We start from the raw sequence: 19,538 nt of genomic DNA, 5'->3' as shown, positions 1-19,538 counted from the left end.
TGCAAATGCTATACCCTTTTATATAAGGGACTTGAGCACCTGGAGATATTGGTACCCTGGGGGGGCGGGGGGGGAAGTTATTCGGGAACCAACCCCACATAGATACTGAGGAACAAGAGTGCTTGGAAAAACGTAAAGTTTTTCTACTACCCTGCTGGACAACATGCTGTATTAACAATTGTGTCGGAAATTTTTCTCCCTCAACTAAAATTTATATAAGGTGAGGGAATCTCTGTCTTAATGTACTAATTTTGGTCAGTGAAAGTACTACTGAAGTCAGATTCCTAAAGCACTATGAATCTACATATGTAGTACAGATTCTCCCAACTAAACATGTCACAGTCACCTTCCTAGGCTGAATCCCTATCATGAGTTTGTTGAACAATATGTTCTAATACTTGCTTCTTTTTTTTCCCCATTAACTCTCTTCCATTAGCACATAACATCATCTTGCTCTCTTTTTACTACATCATAGTATTTCATTATATAAATGTGCCATAGTTTCTTCAAATATTCTCTAACTGCTGGACACTTGGTTGTTTCCAATCTTTTGCTTTTATGTACACTGTTTCAATGAATAACTTTGGGTTCAATCTGTACACAGACTTGTAAAAAGTGACACTATATGGTCAAAAGGTAAAAGGCATCTATAATTTTCATAGATATTGCCAGTTCATCTCCCACAGAAACCATACCATTCTGCATTCACATCAAATGTATGAGTTTTTATTTTCTAAAGACTATAAAAATACGTATAGTAGGAGCCCACTCCCCAAACTCTGACTCAAGATAAAAGGGTTGGGCCTGAATAGGTCTATCTTAAAAAACTATCCCAAAAGCACATTCCTAATTGAGAAATCACTATTTTAAAAGATATTCTGTCTTACATTGTTCAAATCCAAAAGAAAGCCTCCTTTAATTTCCAAAGTTTATACTCCATGGTCACTCATGCAATATTTTTTGAGTGCTTATAAAATGTTGGGTATTCCAGATGTCAAGGATATAAAGATGAATAACAGTACCCGTCATCAGGTATCCTTAGGATCTAACAATAAAAGATACAGAAATATAATAATAAGGCGTAAGTATTAAGCATAAGAGATGTACATGGACTGCTATGGGAACACTGAAGAGGGGAACTTATCCTAACTGCATTGCCAGAGGAGGACTCCTGAAGGAGGTGCTCCTAAGGTGAGGAGGAATTAAACAGGTCAAAAGAAAAACAGTTAAACACAAAGAAAAGGGCGATGTAGGTTGAAAACAACACATGCAAAAATAGGAAGGAAAAAACAAAAGGGATATGTATGTGTATGTCACTGCAAACATCTTATATGGCCAAAACATAAGATACAAGGAAATGAGAAAATACGGGCTGCAGTAACAAAGATCAGGTCACCGAGCATCTACTATGTCACCTTAAGAAGCTTGAATTTTGGGGCTGGAGCTGTGGCTCAGTGGTAGAGCGTCTGCCTGGCATGTGTGAGGCCCTTGGTTTGATACTCAGCACCACATATAAATAAATAAAATAAAAGATCCATTGACAGCTTAAAAAAAAATATATATATATATATATATGTATATATATAAAAGGTACCACTTTAAAAAAAGAAGCTTGAATTTTATTCTATAGGCAAAGAAAGTTAACTAAAGTGTTTTAAGAAAGACAAGGTTAGATTACTGTTTTCGATTTATGGACAATCAGTTGGAAGAGCAAGTAAATGGAAAAATGAAAGAACAGTTAGAAAACTGATGCAGAAATCCAGATGAAGGTCCGAATTACGGTAGGGATTACGGGAAAATGAACTGAAGAAAATGTAAAGGTAAAATGAGATAAATATACACATTAGATGTAGGGAAAGAGGTGAATGAAAGGATGATTTCAAGGTGTTATCAAGGAAATACCTTGGGAAGTACTAGATTGTTTTTATAACAAATATTTATTGATGTAATAATTTTCCGATAGGGAGACAATGCCTATAATACCTTGTTCCTCTAATAAGAGTCTCATATCTACAGGCAGCAGAATTTTCCACTGACATGGGACAGTGGGCCCATGGAGTGACACATTCTACTTCTAAAATGTCTTTCAGGAAAAACACCCCAAGACTGCCCTCCATGTTAAAGAACACTATCTTCATGTGTCAGGCGTGAGGAAGAGCAAGGACTTGCAATGACTGCCCTCTATCTGAAAAAAATTCCATCTTCTCGTTTTCTCTCAATAGCATCAGAACTTTGCTTTGACAGCTAGGTTCAGGGTGTTAAGCATGGCACTTGGTTGACATTTATTCTCACATTAGGCCTGTCAGGTAATCAGCTGTCCTGGTCCAAGCAAATCAGAGTGACCAGAGTTGCTCACAGAGAGAATGTGCAGAAGCTTGGGGAGCACTAAGCAAATATCCCAGTTTGTGCAGCTCACAGGGAAGTGTTTGGCACTTGGCCTTCCTCTCCACACCCAAATCCCCTGACCAGACTTCTAGACCTATGACATCTGCTCCATCCCCTTGAATCTGTCTATCCATGAAGTACTAAATTTAACTTTTTTTTTTTTTTGCCTGGCACAGCGGCACACATCTGTAATCCTCGTGGTTCAGGAGGCTGAGGCAAGAGGATTACAAGTTCAAAGCCATCCTCAGCAACTTAGCCAGGCCCCAAGCAATTTAAGAGACTTTGCCTCTTAAAATAAAAAAACAAAATAAAAAAGGGCTAGGGATATAGCTCAGTGGTTATGCACTCCTGGGTTCAATCCTTGGTCAAAAAAAAAAAAAAAAAAGATTTAAGCTATTTTTTCAAGCAGCAGTGATAGATGATACAGTCATACTCTCTTATCTATGAGGCCAGGATAGATGTATGGAGCCCAGCAAAACAAAAGCAAAACTAGTGTGCTTATCCTCATCAGCATCATGCTTTAACCAACCAAGTAAAGCAACAATAGGCAAACCCGCAAGCACACCCTGTGTAGTTACATCTCTGATGCACCCTTTCTTCTAATAACTCTCTACAGTTGAATTTCTTGACTCCATTTTCCTCTATGCCCATGAAGCCAGTGACCCAGACAACTGCTAACAACATAAAAGCTTTCAGCAAGGGGAAGGATATGTGGTTGAGCTCCTGGTGGTGCTTTCCTAAAACCTAACCCATCCCAGACAAGCTTTACATTAGCAAGAAATTTGGGCAAACTGAAGTCCGGTCACCAAATGAAGGCAACTTTTGGCAGTAAGGAAATCTGGGGAAAGAGTTGCCCCAAAAACCTCCCCACCAAAACATTCCCAAGCCAAATCTAATGGTCCTGTAGGGATGGAGAGGAAGGGAGTTGTGTGTTAACCAAATCAGGCATCTATCTTTCTTTACAGGGTTCCTATCAAAGAAACTAAGTACTAATCATCAACTGAAAATAAGTCCACTGCTTAAAAAGTCCAGGAATAAAACACACAAACACATGCACACAAAGTAATGTATCAAAGCTTACCTTTCTCTTATCTTCATCTGTTGATTCAAATTTGAAAGTAGCCCTATGCTGAGGAGGGAAAAAAAGGGAAACAATATTATTTTAAATACACAGATTTTAAACTTTGGCTATGTTTAAAAATACATGAACTAAAGTCCCTCTAAAAAGCTGCTTTCCCCTATCTCAATATTTTTAATAAGAAAGAGGCAGGCAAGTAAGCAAATAATTATAAAGCAGTGTGAAAGACTGTAACAGAAATATACACAAAGGAGTACAGAGAACCAAGCTACTAATTGCCCAGGAAAATCTGGAATACTCGCACAAAGCATACAGCATTTGAGCTATTCCTCGAAGGACAAATGGGAGTTTGCCAGGGGCAAGTAGAAAGCATCCCAGGGACAAATGCGGAAACTCAGATGTGTGAAACATTATGATATATTCATGAAACAAGCAGCTCTGAGACCAGAACACAGGACACGTGCTAGGGTTCAGGGGCATGGAGGAAGATGAGAATGGAAAGGTAGGTTGAACAGAGATTGTCAGTGTTGTGCAGGAAACTGTATTTCCTTTGTCATATGCAATAAATCATCAGAGAACTGTAAATAAGGACACAATATTTTAGAAAAGTAATTCTGTAAGAATGAGAGTTTAAATCATGGCTCCACTCCTCACAAGTTGTGACCTTGAGCAAGTAAACTGACTGTGCTTCTCATCTGAAAACAAAGGGTAGTTCACAGGTAAGTGTGTGAGTTCAAAGAGCTAAGACAAATAAAATACTATTTCAGTGCCTGGTACATAGTAAATTTCCAGTAAATACTAGGGTTATAATGATGATGATGCCGATGATATTGAGGAAAAATAACTGGAAGGGAAGAGGGTGTTAAAATTCTCCTGAAATAACTGGCAACACTATTTTCCACTTTATAAATGAAGCAGGAGAGAATGGAGGATAGAATAAACTGACTTAACCAGAGAGAGGTGGTTCTGTAGAAGAAGCAACTTTTGAAATTAAATGAAATGGAGAAAAGTTGGCAGAGAAGCAGTTCTGAACATACAAAATGGTTAAAAGGAAGACAAGAGGAAAAGAGATATGAACCATTTGAAGAAACCTCAAGGAAGCTGTCTCAAATATGGTTGTAAAATAATTAAAATAGATGAAGTCAGGTGGTAAGGGCATGGATTTAAAAATTTCAGGACCTGAAATGGTAGATAGGTGAAAGAAAATCAGGAGAAGACTAAGGGAGGTAAGTAGAATTCTGAAAGAGTATTTTAGGCAGTAGCTTACAGGCTAGATTGAAGACTGAGGACATAAAGTCATGTGGGGAATGGGCATCTATAATCCAGGCATGAAATGGCTGGTGGCAGTATAAACTGACACAAACCTTAAAAGGGAAAGTGATTTGGCAACACATATTAGAAGCCATAAAAATATTTATCCCCTTTGACCCAGAACTCCTACTCCCAGGAATTCATTGTAATGAAATCACCCAGAAAGAGAAAAATTTTCTATGTAGGCATATTCTCTGTAACATTTTTTAATATTGTGAAAGGAGACAACCTGAATAACCACAAGAGACTGATAAAATGTTGTGCATGTAACAATATTCTATTGAACATATCATATCAAGCTAATAAAATATTACATAGCGACTTAAAAAAAGATTCAATGTTGGAATATTCTTTTTATACTAAATAAGGGAAATTTTTAAAATAAAGGATAAATGTCAGGCATGGTGGTACACACCTTCAATCCCAACTCCATGGGGGGTTGAAGCAGGAGGATTACAAATTTGAGGCCAGTTGGGGTAACTTAGCAAGACCCTGACTCAAAAATAAAAAGGGATAGGAATGTGGCTCAGTGACAGACCCCTAGATTTAATCCCTAGCACTAGAAAATAAATAAATTTAAAAAAAAAGGAAGAATAAAGTATGAATGAATAAACAAGAAAGAAAAAAAAGGAAGGAAGAAAGAACAGGTTGTAAATCTGAGAACTATACTTAGGAATTTATAGACCTGAGGTTTAGTTAAAAACTAACATTAAAGATAAGGAAGCAGCAGACATCAGACAGAAGCGCAGTAAAGGTTCAAAACAAATGAAAATAAATAATTCTACTTAGAAACCAAGAAGGCTTATTTTTTGTCATTCTACATAAAATATTAATTCTGTAAATTATCTGAAATAAATGTACCTAGTTAATATATTATGGTTCTCATAAACTTTTTTGGCACTTATAGGGAGGTGACAAGAAAAAAGAAATTGACTTTTGGAAAGACACCCATTAAGTTATAAAAATATCTTTTAAGTAGTTCCTATGTAGACTTAATCTTTTAAAGTGAAAATTTAGAATAATACACAAAGGCTGATTTTTCTGTTGCATTTAAATGAAAGGCTAACCACAACATTTAAAAAAAAAAAAAGAGGAAAAAAAATTTGTCCAACCAGCATGAGGGGCTTAATTTAATTAGAAAACATATTGGTATGTGCGGCACTACAAACCGAATTCAATATACCAATCAATTCAGAAGCTCAACCCTCTTAAGATTATCTGGATCCAACAGATGTTGGCTTCTATAAGGCTAACTTTTTTTAATCCAATTTAGATCATTCCTAACATATTCAGTACCTCTAACCCTATTCTCTCCCCCTTTCTAAAGCTCAAATGAGGGGAAAGGGAGCTAGTATTCCTAGCTCTAAATGCCTTTCTAGAACTGTTACCCAATAGTCAACCACCTCACCTTCTCTATAGATTTAATTACCAGAGAAACAGGAGCAACAAGTGAAACATAAAGAGTAAAACCATTTTTCATTTTGGAGACCAAGCAAGCTAGAACAGCTCTATGACACAAAACACCTGTTAAGAGGACTCCTGTCTAGGTTTTACACTGTATGAGTAGGCTCTACAAAGCTCCAGCATCAGACAACCTTGAGTCTGAGTCCACGTCTGCCGCTTACCAAGTGTGACCTTGGTCAATTTAAAATTCAACTCTACCATCACCAGATTTTCCTTATTTTTATGTATTGCACCTTGCCTATGGTAGGTGTTCATTAAATGGCCCTGTTGTTACTATACAGCCTGGTATGGTGTCCGGCCAAATACTATTAGAGAAGTAGGAGTTATTTCAGAAAGTTCTAAAGGTATACTCAAACAGCACACATGCAAGGGAATAAACCTAATTGGGGTGGTGTGTGTTGTGCTGTTTCATGAACAGAGATTACTTCTTGAACTAAAAACAAGTAATAGATTACATAACCCAATCTGGAAATAAGAACAAGGTATAACAAAGAACAGCCCATTAAACATACTCCTCTGCAAAGACCCAAGATGAACTCATTAAAGAATCAGCTCAGTCTCAAAAATAGAAAGCAAAAAGTTCCTACATGGTCCAGCACATTTACACATCCCAATCAAATGTAGAGGCTATATTTCTAGAAATGTCCCAATATTAGGTTTCTAGGAATCAGATTCTTTGAGCATATAAATGAAGATCACACTGCTATTAGTGCAGTTTTTCTCTCTATGAGGACTACTCTTGGAGACCTATCTACTGACCTATCTACCTTCATTAACTTTTACTCTTCATTTGGCCATAAATTTGCCCTATGTCCAAATTCTGCTGGAAGCTTGCTATAGGACAGTCATATACCCAGGTGGCTTTCCAGTTTCCATCACAGTTGATGACTCTAGGTCAGCTTCTTTGTCTATTAAATGAGGAGTTTGGACCTAATTATCTTTGAGATTTCTTTTAGTCAAAATATGATTCTAACTGGGGACGCAGCTTAGTGGTAGAACACATTCTTAGCACTTGTGAGACCCTGGGTTTAGTTCCCAGTACCAAAATAAATAAATAAATAAAATCCTGTGATGCAAGGAATCCTGATATTACTGTGCACCTCAGGGCCCTTGATGGCTGTTTTTTGTTGATAATGATAATGATAGCAACCAAATCTCTCTGTTAAACCTGTTATCAGAACATGCCCTAAAGGAGGAACAGGAGCTTGGATAGTTTAGACTAGAGCAATAGATCCCCAAATGAATAATTCATCCTATAACTAAAGTAGAAGTGATTAGGGCTCAAAGGTAGCCAAAGGAAATAGCATACTGCTCCTGAAAAAAGCTTTTTTTTCTGTGTTCAAAAACACAGGACAGGGAAAAGGCAACATGGCGCTACAAAGAGTCCTAGGTATGGAATGTGCAGACAAAGTCTGCCACTTCCTAGTTATGTACTCTTGAGCCTATACAGAGTTGCTTTGTCTCTCTGAACCTCAATTTTCTGACACAAAATACGTTGCAGGCACTCAGTAAATGTTAACAGGTGAATTGAGAAGAGTGAAAAACAATTGCTCCTACTTTAAAAGCAAATCAAACTAAACAAAACAACAACTTTCCAACTGTGAATCAACTTGCATTATGCCCTTGATGAATAAGCAAGTTCTGCTCGTTTTGGGAGACAGAGATTTTCCCTCTCCCCAAGATAAAACAAGGGCCAGTGAATAAAACACAGTAAAATACAAAGAGTTTCCTGGAGTCAAACAGGTAACTGCTATTCTGAACATGATACAAAATACACCATACTAATGATACTTTCTATAAAGTGCAAGGGTTGTGGCAAAAGGGAAAGAATGGAATATATCCCTAAATTTCTTATTGTGTTGTCAACTTGGAGTCACAAGTTTGGTTTTTGCCTTTGCTATTCAAAGCTAACAATTAAGGGTTACTTACTCGATGGCAGGCCATGTTCTAAAATATTTTACACATATAACTCACTTAAACCGAACAACCTGTGACACAGATACTATTATTATTCTCATTTGACAGATGAAAAAACTAAGGCAGAGCAAAACTAAAAACTTATCTCAGGCTATACCAATCATAAATTGATGATCAGCAACCAAGCAGTCTGGTTCAAGAGCCTATGCTCTGGCTCCACAACCTCTTGAGTACCCTGATCATTATATTTACAATCCTGAGTAAGCACCTCATACATGTACTGTGCTCAGCGTTTGGCATTATATTTCATTTAATCCTCACAATCAAGTAACAAAATTATGTTATTATCTCTATTTTACAGATAAGACAACTGAGACTCAGAAGACTCAGAATAACTTGATCGAAGCGGGTGCAATGGTGCACACCTGTAATCCCAGTGCTTCAGAAGGCTGAGGCAGGAGGACTATGAGTACACAGCCAACCTCAGCAACTTAGCCAGACTGTGTGTCAAAATAAAAAATAAAAAGAACTGAGGATATATAGCTCAGTGATGAGGCACTCCTGGGTTCAATCCTCAGTATCAAAAAATAAATAACTTCTTCATAGTCGTGAAGCTAATTAATGACAGAATCAGAATTAGAAGGTTTATCTGATGCCAAATTGCATCTTTCTTCCACTTTACTTGAAAGGTCTGGCTTTATTAGAGAAATAAGGTAACAAAGAATTCCCCCTCTCCTTTTCCAGTCATTGTCTTCCCCTCCATCATTCATTCCTCTTTTACTTAAATTCCTCAATGCTCCATTATTATCTCTTATTCCAAACACTTCTCAAATCCATTTTCCAGATAATGAAATTGAAGCATATGGTATCCAACTTCTCTCTCAGGGTTTTTTAGTCTCCATATACTAAAAAGCTGGGCAGTTTCATTTCACTCCTCTACTCTTATTGCCTGACCACTATTATCAAATTTTCCCTTCCATCTCATCTGCTCCCAAAGTCTTTTCCTTAGAGGGGCAAAGCCTCACTGCAATATGAAGCTCAGCTATTTTCTTTGTACTATAATCAGTCCTACTATACTGGTCCTACTATAATCAGCATTAAACATGACAGTTTTCTTCTGAAAGAGCTACCAACCCCATTTACATCAAGTCAGAACACTCTCAGGGTTGGCTTGGCTCAAAAGTACAAGTATCTGGGAATCCTCAGAAGCACTTCAGAAGATCACCTTAAATAATACAGAATGGGAATAACAATTTTAAAAACATTTCCGATGTGAAAAGGGGGAGCTGGAGATGTCCATTACGTAAGCTCTGACAATGGCTGGCCGGGAATGGTAAGTGAAGACCAACCTGAAGAGAGATCAAGGAGAGGAAGAGATAAATTGGAGGAAGCAAATCTGGGGTCTAATTAATTTAGTCATGAAAGGAAAGAGAAATATTGAATGACGTGATAAGATCCAGTTGGAGGCTGTTCTTCCTCCCTCTCCTATGGAAGAAAGTTCTGATTTATTGCTGGGTATCTGGTACACACTAAGTGCTAAATAAACATTAGTTGTTTCAACACAATGGCCAAGTTTTCTAGTCTATTTCTATCTTCTGAAAATGAATCTATAGCTGCCTCCTATCTTTTCTGCGAAGCAGTTAACAAACCAAGTTAAAAGAACATAATCTACGGAGCATGAACTCCTACGTATTAACTGAATTTCTTCTAAATTAGGCAAAAATGCTCAATAATAAAGCATATCAGAAAGTGAAGGGACTGCTGGGCACAATGGCTAATGTCTGTGACCCCAGCTACTTCCGAGGCTGAGGCAGGAGGATCCCAAGTTCAAGGTCAGCCTGGGAACTTATCAGAGATCCTATCTCAGAAAAAGAAATAAAAAGGGTTGAGGGTGTAGCTCAGCGATAAAGGGCCCTGGGTTCAATCTTCAGTAATGAAAAAGAAAGTGAAGGGGCTAAGATATGAATAGACTATAACCAATGCATCCTCCCAAAGAAAGTGGCATAAGTAGAGAGAGCTGAATTTGGACTTGGACAACCTTCATTCAAATCTCTGCTCCACCTTTTATTGGCTATGTGGATCTGGTACTACACTGTCATTCTAAATTGTATCATTTGTGAAAGTAGGAATACCACCACTCTATTCACCAGGTTGTCAGAAAGATTAAAATGAAAGTTCTTCATAAAAAGGATAGTGCCTTATTTTGGATCTTTTTCACACAGGGCAGAAACAGTACACTGGCAGCTCAGTAATACAGACCATATGCAAGTACAGTAGTAGGCACAGAGCAAAAAGAAAGGGGGAAATCATGAACTGAGGCTAAGGAAAGGAAGAAAGATGTTACATCTAGGGTGTGACTTGGTGTTGGGTGTGTTTTCACAGAAGGGAGTAGTCAGTCATTCCTATACAGTAGTATTCTAAAAGAGCAAAGGTGTGGTATGCTACCTTTTGAAATGAACATGTAAAATTCCTGGAAGGAAAAGTAATGCAGAGCTAACGGTTCTCAGATTCAAAGAAATGACTGGGATTTATAACAAGATACCATTTCACTGCAAAGTTGTAAAGTGGAAAGAACAATAAACGGACAGTTTGCAGACCTAGACTGAAATCTTGGCTCCCAAGTATGACCTTGGGCAAGTTACTTAACCCATCTACAGTCTTAACTGTAAAACACTGATAATACCTCACAGGATTGCTGTCAAGATTAAAGGAGATAATGAATAGCAAAGCTGTTAATGCGATACAAATAATAGGTGTTATTAGGAGTTAGATTCTCCACCCACTTACAACATAATATGTCCATGACCTTGGGCGTGATTTCAGTTCTTTGCACCTCGGTTTCCTCATCTATAAAATGGGAAGGATGATAACATCTACCCTATAAACACTTTGAGGAATCAAATGAGATCATATATGAGACATCAACACCTTGAAAACTGAACAGTGGTGTAGGTATATAAAGAACTGCCATCGTTGCTGACATGTTCTATGCATGTCAAGGGCTGTGTTTATGCAGAGAAGCGCGTACTTTTATGTTACACAGGTGAGGAAGCCTCGCATGCATTTATGTATCCAAGAGTGCCGCACAGGGCAAAACCGAACATCTATGGATTCTGGGGGTGTGACTGGGACGCCTAGGAAGAGGTCCGTACGACAGGCTGATGGGCCAGGAATCCGAGGAGTGGGCGCCAGAGCCGGGGTAGAGGGGGATGCAGGATGCACGGATGGGAAAGGCTGGGGGCACAAACACGCATGCCCAAGCCGGAAACGTTTTCGGGGGAGAGCAATGCGCATCCCCGGAATGCGGGGGGTGGGGAGGGATGCTGTGTGCAAGCCCCGAGGGCGGCCCGGGGGTGCCAGAGCGCACGCCCGGGGCCAGAGCTCTTTACCTTGTCGCTGTAATCCCTCAGGACCCGCTCGATAGCCCCCGCCTCGCCGGCCCGGACGATGTAGAGGGCGCGCTCCTCATCCATGGCCGCAGGTGCGGGGGAGCCGCGGCCGCTCTGCGCTCCCGAGCCGCTGCCTCCAGGTAAACGCCTCGCGCCCCCGCTCGCTCGCTCCTTCCCAGCTTCCTTCCTTCCCTCCTTCCCTCCCTCCCTCCAGTCTCCAAACCCGCCAGCCTCCGCCCGGGCAGGCCCGACGTCACCGCCCCTCAACTTTCACCCTGCGACGTCACCGCTCCCCAAGCAACCCGTGCCTCGCCGCCGCCCCCGACAAGGCCCAGCTCTCGGCCGAGGCTCGGCGAGCGGCCTGAGGCGGGGTCAGGCCCGGGACCCTGCTTGCTCTCCTCCGTCCCCCAGCCTCGGAGAAGAGTCCAGTCTTTTGAGTGCGCTTTCACGGGCAGAACAGTTCTGTCCTGACGCTCCTTTATGAATCATTCTCAGCAGACGAGAACAACCCGGCTTTTCCCCGCCCATCTGTGGGCCAGCGGCTGGCTAAGTGGACTACAATTCCCTGCATGCAACGGGGTCATCCCACTGCCATCTGATTTACCGGCGTGCCGAATGGCTTGCCGGGATTGGTAGTCATCCAGAAGGCGAGACTTCCCCCCGAGGGCATGCTGGGAACTGTGGTCCTACGAGGGCCGGAAACGGGAGTCCGGAGAACGCCTGAGGCCAGCGGCCGAGAGACCGTTAGGGGGAGGGTCTAAGTCTCTACCCTGCGTGGGTTTTTGTTCCTACGCTGCTGACCGTCCTGCTCCAGACTTGGCTGGTTGGACTGACGGACCGTCGCGGAAACCGCCACTCCTTGGTGGGAGCTGTCAAGCGCCGGTCTCATTCCCTGTGTTCTGGTTTAGCGGTGTGGGTCTCTGAAATCTTGCCTTCCTCCCTTGCTTGCGGTCTCGGCATGCACGCAGTGCTGTGGGGAACTGGAGGCGGTTTTCTGGATGAAAGGGAACTCGGAGAGCTTTTGCCTTCACGGTACATGCCCGCCGCGCGTCCCGTGCCGACGGAGTTCCCCCCCGTGTTAGGTGGCCTCCACAGAGACTCTGATCTCACAGCACGGATTTCTGTGGAACTGAAAGGAACCCGAACAGGTCGAGCACTTTGGCCTAAGCCCCATGATCAGTAAGAGAAGTCGAGATTCGAATGCAATTCTTTCCACGAAGGTAAATGTCATAGTACCGATGCAGTAGGAGAGGAGGTGGCGATGGAAGAGGCTCGCGCTGGCGAAACGTGGACCAGCTGCCAGCCACGCACTCTGTCACATACTTCGCCCGTGTTCGCTCAGTTTCTTACAAATTCATTCACAAATATTGAGAACCTGTGCTGTGCCAGGCCCTGTTCCGTGCAGTGTGGGTACAGTGGGCCAGAAGAAAGCCCCCGCCTTCGTGGAGCTTCCATGCTATGAACAACTCTGTTAGAATCATTTTTAGATGAGGAAACAGCCTCAGGTTAATTCATCAAAATTGCAGGTTTTGGAAACTGAATGTGAATTTAGAGCCCATGCTCTTTCTGTTCTCCCAGGCTTTTTTGATAGAGTGGATAAATTCTCCAAGCAGTGTCCAAGTTCTGCACTCCAAGCAATTACCTTTGATGCCTCCCTTGCCAGCCTCTCCCTCTTGAGCTGTGCTGAAAAGGATAAATAGAGGGAGCAAAAGTTTATTCATCTAACAAACTTTTAACTGAATTTTTTCTATATTGTGCTAAGTATTCTGTTAGACTTTGGGAATTTGGAGGTAAAAAACAAACAAAGCCTGTAGGACTTTTGGCTTTACTGAGGATTATACTGTTCGTGCAGCAAACGTTTGTTGAGCATATTGTTGAGCCAGGCATCAGGGTGTTAGTCAGCTTTCCATTACTATTACAAAATACCTGAGATAACGAATTAGGGAAAAGATTTATTTTGGCTCATAGTATTAATCCATGGTTGATAGGCCCCCGATTGTATTTGGGCCTGTGGCAAGGCCATACATCGTGGTGGGAAGTTGAGGTGGAAGCAGCTGCTCACTCTTGGCAACTAGGAAGCCAAGAGGCAGGAAGGGGCAGGAGTCCCAATGTCCTCTGTAGTCATTGGGCATGCCCCCAATGACTTAACTTCCTTCATCTAAGACTCACCTCTTAGGTCCCACCACCTCTCAATAGTACCATGGGCTGGAGACCAAGCCTTTACCACATGGCACGTTAGGGGAACATTTCAGATCTAAACTATAGCAAAATGGGTGCTGCATCTGTAATGAATTGTAGGAAAGATATAATACATCTCTTAAAAAAGACTCTTCTTAGGTCAAGCTACAGTCCTAAGATGATGATAATATCTTACAATTATTAACAGTTTATAAAACATTTAATATACATTATGTCAGTAGATCACTGTGGAAGGTATTGTCCTCACTTCATAGATAACAGAGTCTTGTGAATGAAGTGACACAAATGGGACACAAACTTTGGGCTTTTGACAAAGTTTTGGGTACCTACTCTGTGGCTAGTAATGTATTAAGTGCTTTTCAGGTAACTTTATTTTTGGAGCAAGGTTCTCCTAAAGAGGATATTAATAAACACTGTATCCCAGTAAAGATGTTTCCTTTAAAACTGGTCTTACACATGTCTTGGAAGTGTCTGTCTGCTAGAAATAGGCTTATGTTTTTATCCAATCCTATACTTCTAAAAAGAGATTGAAAAAATGTGAAACCACATGAATTAATAGATTGGGAAATTGTATTTTAGTAATTTTAATTAAGCGTTATAAATGAAAGGATCTTTTGATTGTAATTCAAGACATCCTTTGACCACTGACGAGACTCTGGTCCCAAAAAAATTAAATGGCTTGTCCAAAGTCAATAGTGAAAAGCAGACACTGGGACTACAGCCTAGACTAGCCACTACATCACTTTACCTCTCTAAGTATTAGTTATGTGGGACTTTTGGTGACTAGAGACTTGTCCAGCACTCACGCCAGTTCATATTGATTTTTAGGTGGTGCATGGTACCAAGGAATTAGGATTTAGAGCCTGTGTAATCAAAACAATAATTCATTTATTCACAAGTCAATGCTCTGAGAGTGTAATAACTCAACACATCTCACTATGATCAAATATAGCCACATGAATATCTGATTTAACCCTTATAACTAAAAAATGTAAGGTCAATAGGACAGGCACTATCTTCTTTCTTAGAAAGGGGAAGTTCAGGGTGTTGATTAGCTTGCTCATGAGCAAATAAGTCTGCTAATAAGTGGTATCAGTGAGGTATAGAAGTGCTCTGGGCTCTGATAACAAAATGTTATGGACTTTCAGGTTAGTGCCAATGAAAAAGCTGCAAATAGATACTAGTCATTTATTTTGGACTTTGATATATCCTGCTGTGGCATTTCCTCTTGCCATGACAATGGACTAGTTGGAGTGTGCCAAATTCAAGGTCTTTAAGTAGTACCTGGTGCTAACAGCTTTTATAATCCAACACTTCCACATACCTTTCATACATTTTCTTTAGAAGAAAGCAGAAATTTAGGAATTAAACAACTCGGTCTAGTGATTGCAGCTCCAGATTTGAAGTTCAGAGAATTCCATTCATTCAAGATGAGGTCGTATAAAAAAACAAATGAGAAACAGGTAGAAAGGAGACAAAAGGGAGAAAAAGGAAACTAACTTTAATCTAAAAACCTTGTGCTAAAACTCTTCATACCTTTTCTCCCCAGACCAGTTTTCTCTCTTAGTCTCATCACTCCCAAATTCTTGAGAAATCTATAAATGTTAAAGTTACTGTAAATTTACACACTCTTATGGAAGTTGCCCTGTGCACTGTGAATTAGCCTACGCAATGTACTAATACATGTAGTTTTAGAATAGATTAAACAAAGGGAGATACCATATTTTAAGGAATCTGTAATATAGGGTACATTGCCAAGGTTATCTGTTGATCAAATGAAGGAGACAACATCAACCTAAAGACCCTGAGAATGGCCAGACCACCACAAACTATTGTGGTCACCAGGCTGATGCCATCCCCACATACCTCCCATGCCCCTCCTTCATAAAGCTTCCTTTAGAAGTCTTGAGACTCCAAATCGCTGCTTCTCACTCCCAGGATAGCTGGCACTGCTCTGAGAATAAGTATATTCACCTTTCACTTTCTAATAAAGTTCTTACTCTGCTAAAACGATGCACCCTTAAGTTCTTCTCTGTGACATGTCAAGATCCTGGAAGGGCCAAGTAGAGGTCACTTCTGCCACTGGAGAGAGACCTCCTCAAGCACCCTTGTAGTGACAAAGATATGACCTGTCTCTCAGCAACCACAACTATGTGAGACCACTCATTCAGCCCCTCTTAAAGTGTCCTCAGTGGTAAAACAAAGGAATTGATCCAAGTATAATTTTTCTCTTAGTTCAAAAATTATGTGATTTTTTAAAACAACAAAACTTCATTTGAATATGTTCATTCTTAAGAAAAATGTATTAATAAGAGGGTTTGTACAAATCAACTATCAATACTAGATATGTGCGTATTATTGCTTGGGCATACCCACAAAGATTCTATCTAGTTCAGTTGTAGTTTCCCAGTTGATTGGGACAAGCCACCAGAATTGAAAACCACTGAACCAATATTTTGGTAGAGGATCAACCACTGGACTAGTGTTTTAACTTATGTGCATGTAACTTAGTCTTTGAGAATTTAGAATAACCTGGCAAAATGTAAGTAACTCTTTATTTCTTTTTCTACCAAGAATGAAGCCTCAGGCTGGGCATGCAGCTTAGTGGTAGAACACTTGCTTAGCATGTGCAAGGCCCCGAGTGTTTAATCCCCAGCGCCATAAAAAAAGAAAAGAGAATGAAGTCAACCTTTCAGCAAAGCTAATTAATTTGTTCCTTTAACAAATACTTAGTGCTTTTTGGAACACAGCATTATCTTAGGCATCATGAAAATTAAAAAGTAGAAATAAGTAGAAATAATTAATAATCAGTGGGATAAGGAAAAGTTAAACCTGAGAAATGTTTCATAATCAATGATGGCTTTATAACCAGCCAATCCAGCTTCAGTTTACAATGTGTTACATTCCTGAAAATGTTACCATACAATGCCAAATGACATAAAATCAAGTAAAATGGGGAGACAGGAAAGGAGGGAGGGTCTGTTGTTGGCTAGTTTCAGATCCTTGTGCACATTTTGTCTCTGGATCCCATTTACTAAATTAAATGGCCTATAGATGACTTCAAAAAAAATTTTAACACTTAAAAATTTATGATCACTTGATCCCAGCCTTTCAGTGCCTTTATGAGATTCCTCAGTAATATTTTCAGTATTCTAGTTGAGCCTATTCCATTAGTCCTTGGCAAATTTACCTATAATTGTTTAATAGTGACTGTGCACAGTGGGGCTCTCACATGAAGCACATGAAATGGGCCCTGCCCTTTGGTAGTTTCTTATTTATCCAAGAGCTGGAATGTGGGTCAGATCTATTTGCATCTCACTTGGAATCCCATCCAAACATCTCTTGGGAAAACCCAGCGCTTTGGGTGGCAGTGTAATAATGTGTTGAGAAAGAACCTGGACTGGGAATTGGAAAACCTGGTCTTTACTCCTAACTCACTGTGAGTCTCAGAAGCCAATCATTCGTCAAATTCCTTGAAACCCTACTGGCAACCTTTTTTTTTAAATATGAAAATCAAGAGTCTGTTGTTTGAATTTTAACTCTGTCTCTGTGTTTAGGGATAGGTCACTTGCCTTCTTTGAGCATTGAGTTTCTCAACTGTAATGAGCATAATTGTATCTCCTTCACAGGATGTTGTAAGAGTTAAAAGAAAGGGCTGTCAAAGTGGCTGGCACAGGAGACCTGGCAAGGAGTGGCCACTCAAGTGTTAACTGGAATGAAGAAACTGAACATTCCACACAAGGATGCTGTAAAGATTCGGGGCTAAAGGCTATGTTATTCCTAAGGATGCACAAATGCGTGAATTTTTGTTTGTTGGTGCTGCGGCTGCAATTGTTTTTAACAACAAAACAACAACGAAAAGTAATTCCAACATACTGCTTTGGTATTTAAGCCTTTGTAATAATATCTTTAACACTGACATGGTGTAATAAAATTTGAGATTGTGACTGGTTTTGTGTGTGTGTGTGTGTGTGTGTGTGTGTGTGTGTGAGATAAGGAGTCTAAAACGCTCCTGCAGCCCCCTCCCCATATCAGTACCTTTGCAGTTAACTTTATTGAGATTCATGTGTCAGAGGAAATACATTTCCACAACTCTTCTTCCCACCACCTTTTGCAGTAAAGCATTAATTTACTTACCAACATTTGATTAAACTCTTAAGGTTCAACCCTAGGAGGAGGTGGCAGTGGACAAAGGATTATTGTCATTCATCATCAACACATTTTAGTCTTCCCCTCCAGTTGCCTATGAAGGATTAGCATTTCCCTGAAAGGAGGAGGACAGAATAAATTGCATCCACAGCCAAAGAACTGCCAGCTCCTTTCAGCTGGGGGCACATACCGGGAGCTTTTCCCATATTAGTCAGCTTTATCTCAACTTTTGGGCAGGGCCTACATCTGAATTTCATGGGTTTCAGGGTCAGTCAAAACAGAATTGTAGGGTTGTTGAGGTCGGAGGCCACCTCTGTCAAAGGGTAGTGACCTTAACAGCGAGAGGTAGCCAAGCCTCCTCTTTCTCCTCCCCCGTCCCCTCCCCAATGACTTCATTCCAGTGCTTGGCTCATTGCTCCTCCCCTGCAGAGCTTTTTTCAACCTGGTAATAAAAATCCTCCTGTGACCTGGTATTTTTTTTTTTTACATTATTATTGATTTTCTTTGTTCCTGTTTCTCTATAGAATGACCAAGTCTTGGACCTTGATAATGCATCGGACCGTATGTACCTTGGGAAACGACAGAGAGGAAGCTGGTCTGTCGTTCATATACAGTGGGTGGAACGCCACCTTGGGTGTAGAAGCTCTGATGCCCAGCTTAGAAACCGCCTTCATTCAGTGAGCACAAAAATTCCCCAGAATTTCTGAAACTCTCTTGGATCCCAGTGGATTCTTTTACCACGGTCAAGGTTGATTTAAAAACTGCAAAGCCGCTTAGGAGAGAGGAATGGGGGTGGGGTGCTGTGGGAACAAAAGTAGTAAGGAGGAAAAAGACAATGTGCTGTAGCAGAGAGCGCGCGGAGGGGCTGGGGAGTAGTTTTCCAATCACAGATCTGCCTGTTAAACTGGGTGACCTTGGGCAAGACACTAAGTTGAACATAAGTGATCGCACCCCTGACCCGGCAGAGGGGTTGTGAGAGGTGGAGACGGTGTACAGAGCACACCTGATGCACAGCAGATGCCAGAAATGAGGACCGCAGGGATTGGGGTAGGTGGGTTTCAGCCCTGTGCTCGGTAGGAGGTAAGAAAAGAGTGTCCCGGCTCCTCTTTGACGGTTGTCCTGCCTTGACTACTTTCAATCATGGAGAAGACATTTTGCAATTTATGGTTTCTGAGGGGCATAGCCCAGGCCAGAACGTCTTTGGATATCATCCCTCCCTCATGAGGGCACCGTTTGGCAGTCCCTTGAGAGTTCACTTTTTAAAACTTTTCTCAGGCTCTTCTTTTCTATTAGGAGACCATTATAAATACCAAATAGCAGCACTGCAGCTGTTTCTGGGGCTGATTCTCTCCCCTGCTGTCACGGTCAGACCTCATTCTTTGTCATAATAGATCCTAAACGACTGGTTTTAGCTCTTGAGGCATTTATGATGAGAAAGGGAGGCGTGAAGCTGGGGAGTCCTACTCCTCCCGCCCACTGGCTCTTGTCACCCACAGTCCTTTCCTAGCAACAGCTCCTTTCTTCAACTCTGGCCCACGTCTTCCGCCCCACCTACACCAGCAGCAGCAAAACATGGGGGCGAGAGGGCTGGGAGGGGGGCCGCGGTGCAGGAGGCGAGCGTCAGGGAGGCGATCCATGAGGCACAA

General features: G+C 41.0%; 1 protein-coding gene across 7 annotated transcripts in view; it reads right to left on the bottom strand.

The window, feature by feature from the left end:
- Ric8b (RIC8 guanine nucleotide exchange factor B) overlaps positions 1 to 12,073 on the bottom strand; it is a 106,845-nt gene extending 94,772 nt beyond the window's left edge. For 3 of the 7 annotated variants that reach the window (XR_007108170.1, XM_047548265.1, XM_047548267.1), the window contains exons 1-2: positions 11,545 to 12,073; positions 3,467 to 3,514 (exon numbers count right to left, since the gene is read on the bottom strand). Coding sequence is in view for 6 of the 7 variants with exons in the window: in XM_047548265.1 (XP_047404221.1) it covers positions 3,467 to 3,514; positions 11,545 to 11,628 (132 nt within the window). In the remaining variant the exon portion in view is untranslated. Of the gene's footprint in view, positions 1 to 3,466; positions 3,515 to 10,942; positions 11,003 to 11,544 lie in introns of those variants that run through there. The other 4 variants (XM_047548262.1, XM_047548268.1, XM_047548266.1 and 1 more) reach the window with 2 other exon arrangements.
- Positions 12,074 to 19,538: the final 7,465 nt, after the last annotated feature.

This window comes from Sciurus carolinensis, chromosome 4, assembly GCF_902686445.1.
Source record: "Sciurus carolinensis chromosome 4, mSciCar1.2, whole genome shotgun sequence".
In the NCBI taxonomy this organism is placed as follows: Eukaryota; Metazoa; Chordata; class Mammalia; order Rodentia; family Sciuridae; genus Sciurus; species Sciurus carolinensis.
This window is presented reverse-complemented; position numbering and strand designations above follow the sequence as displayed.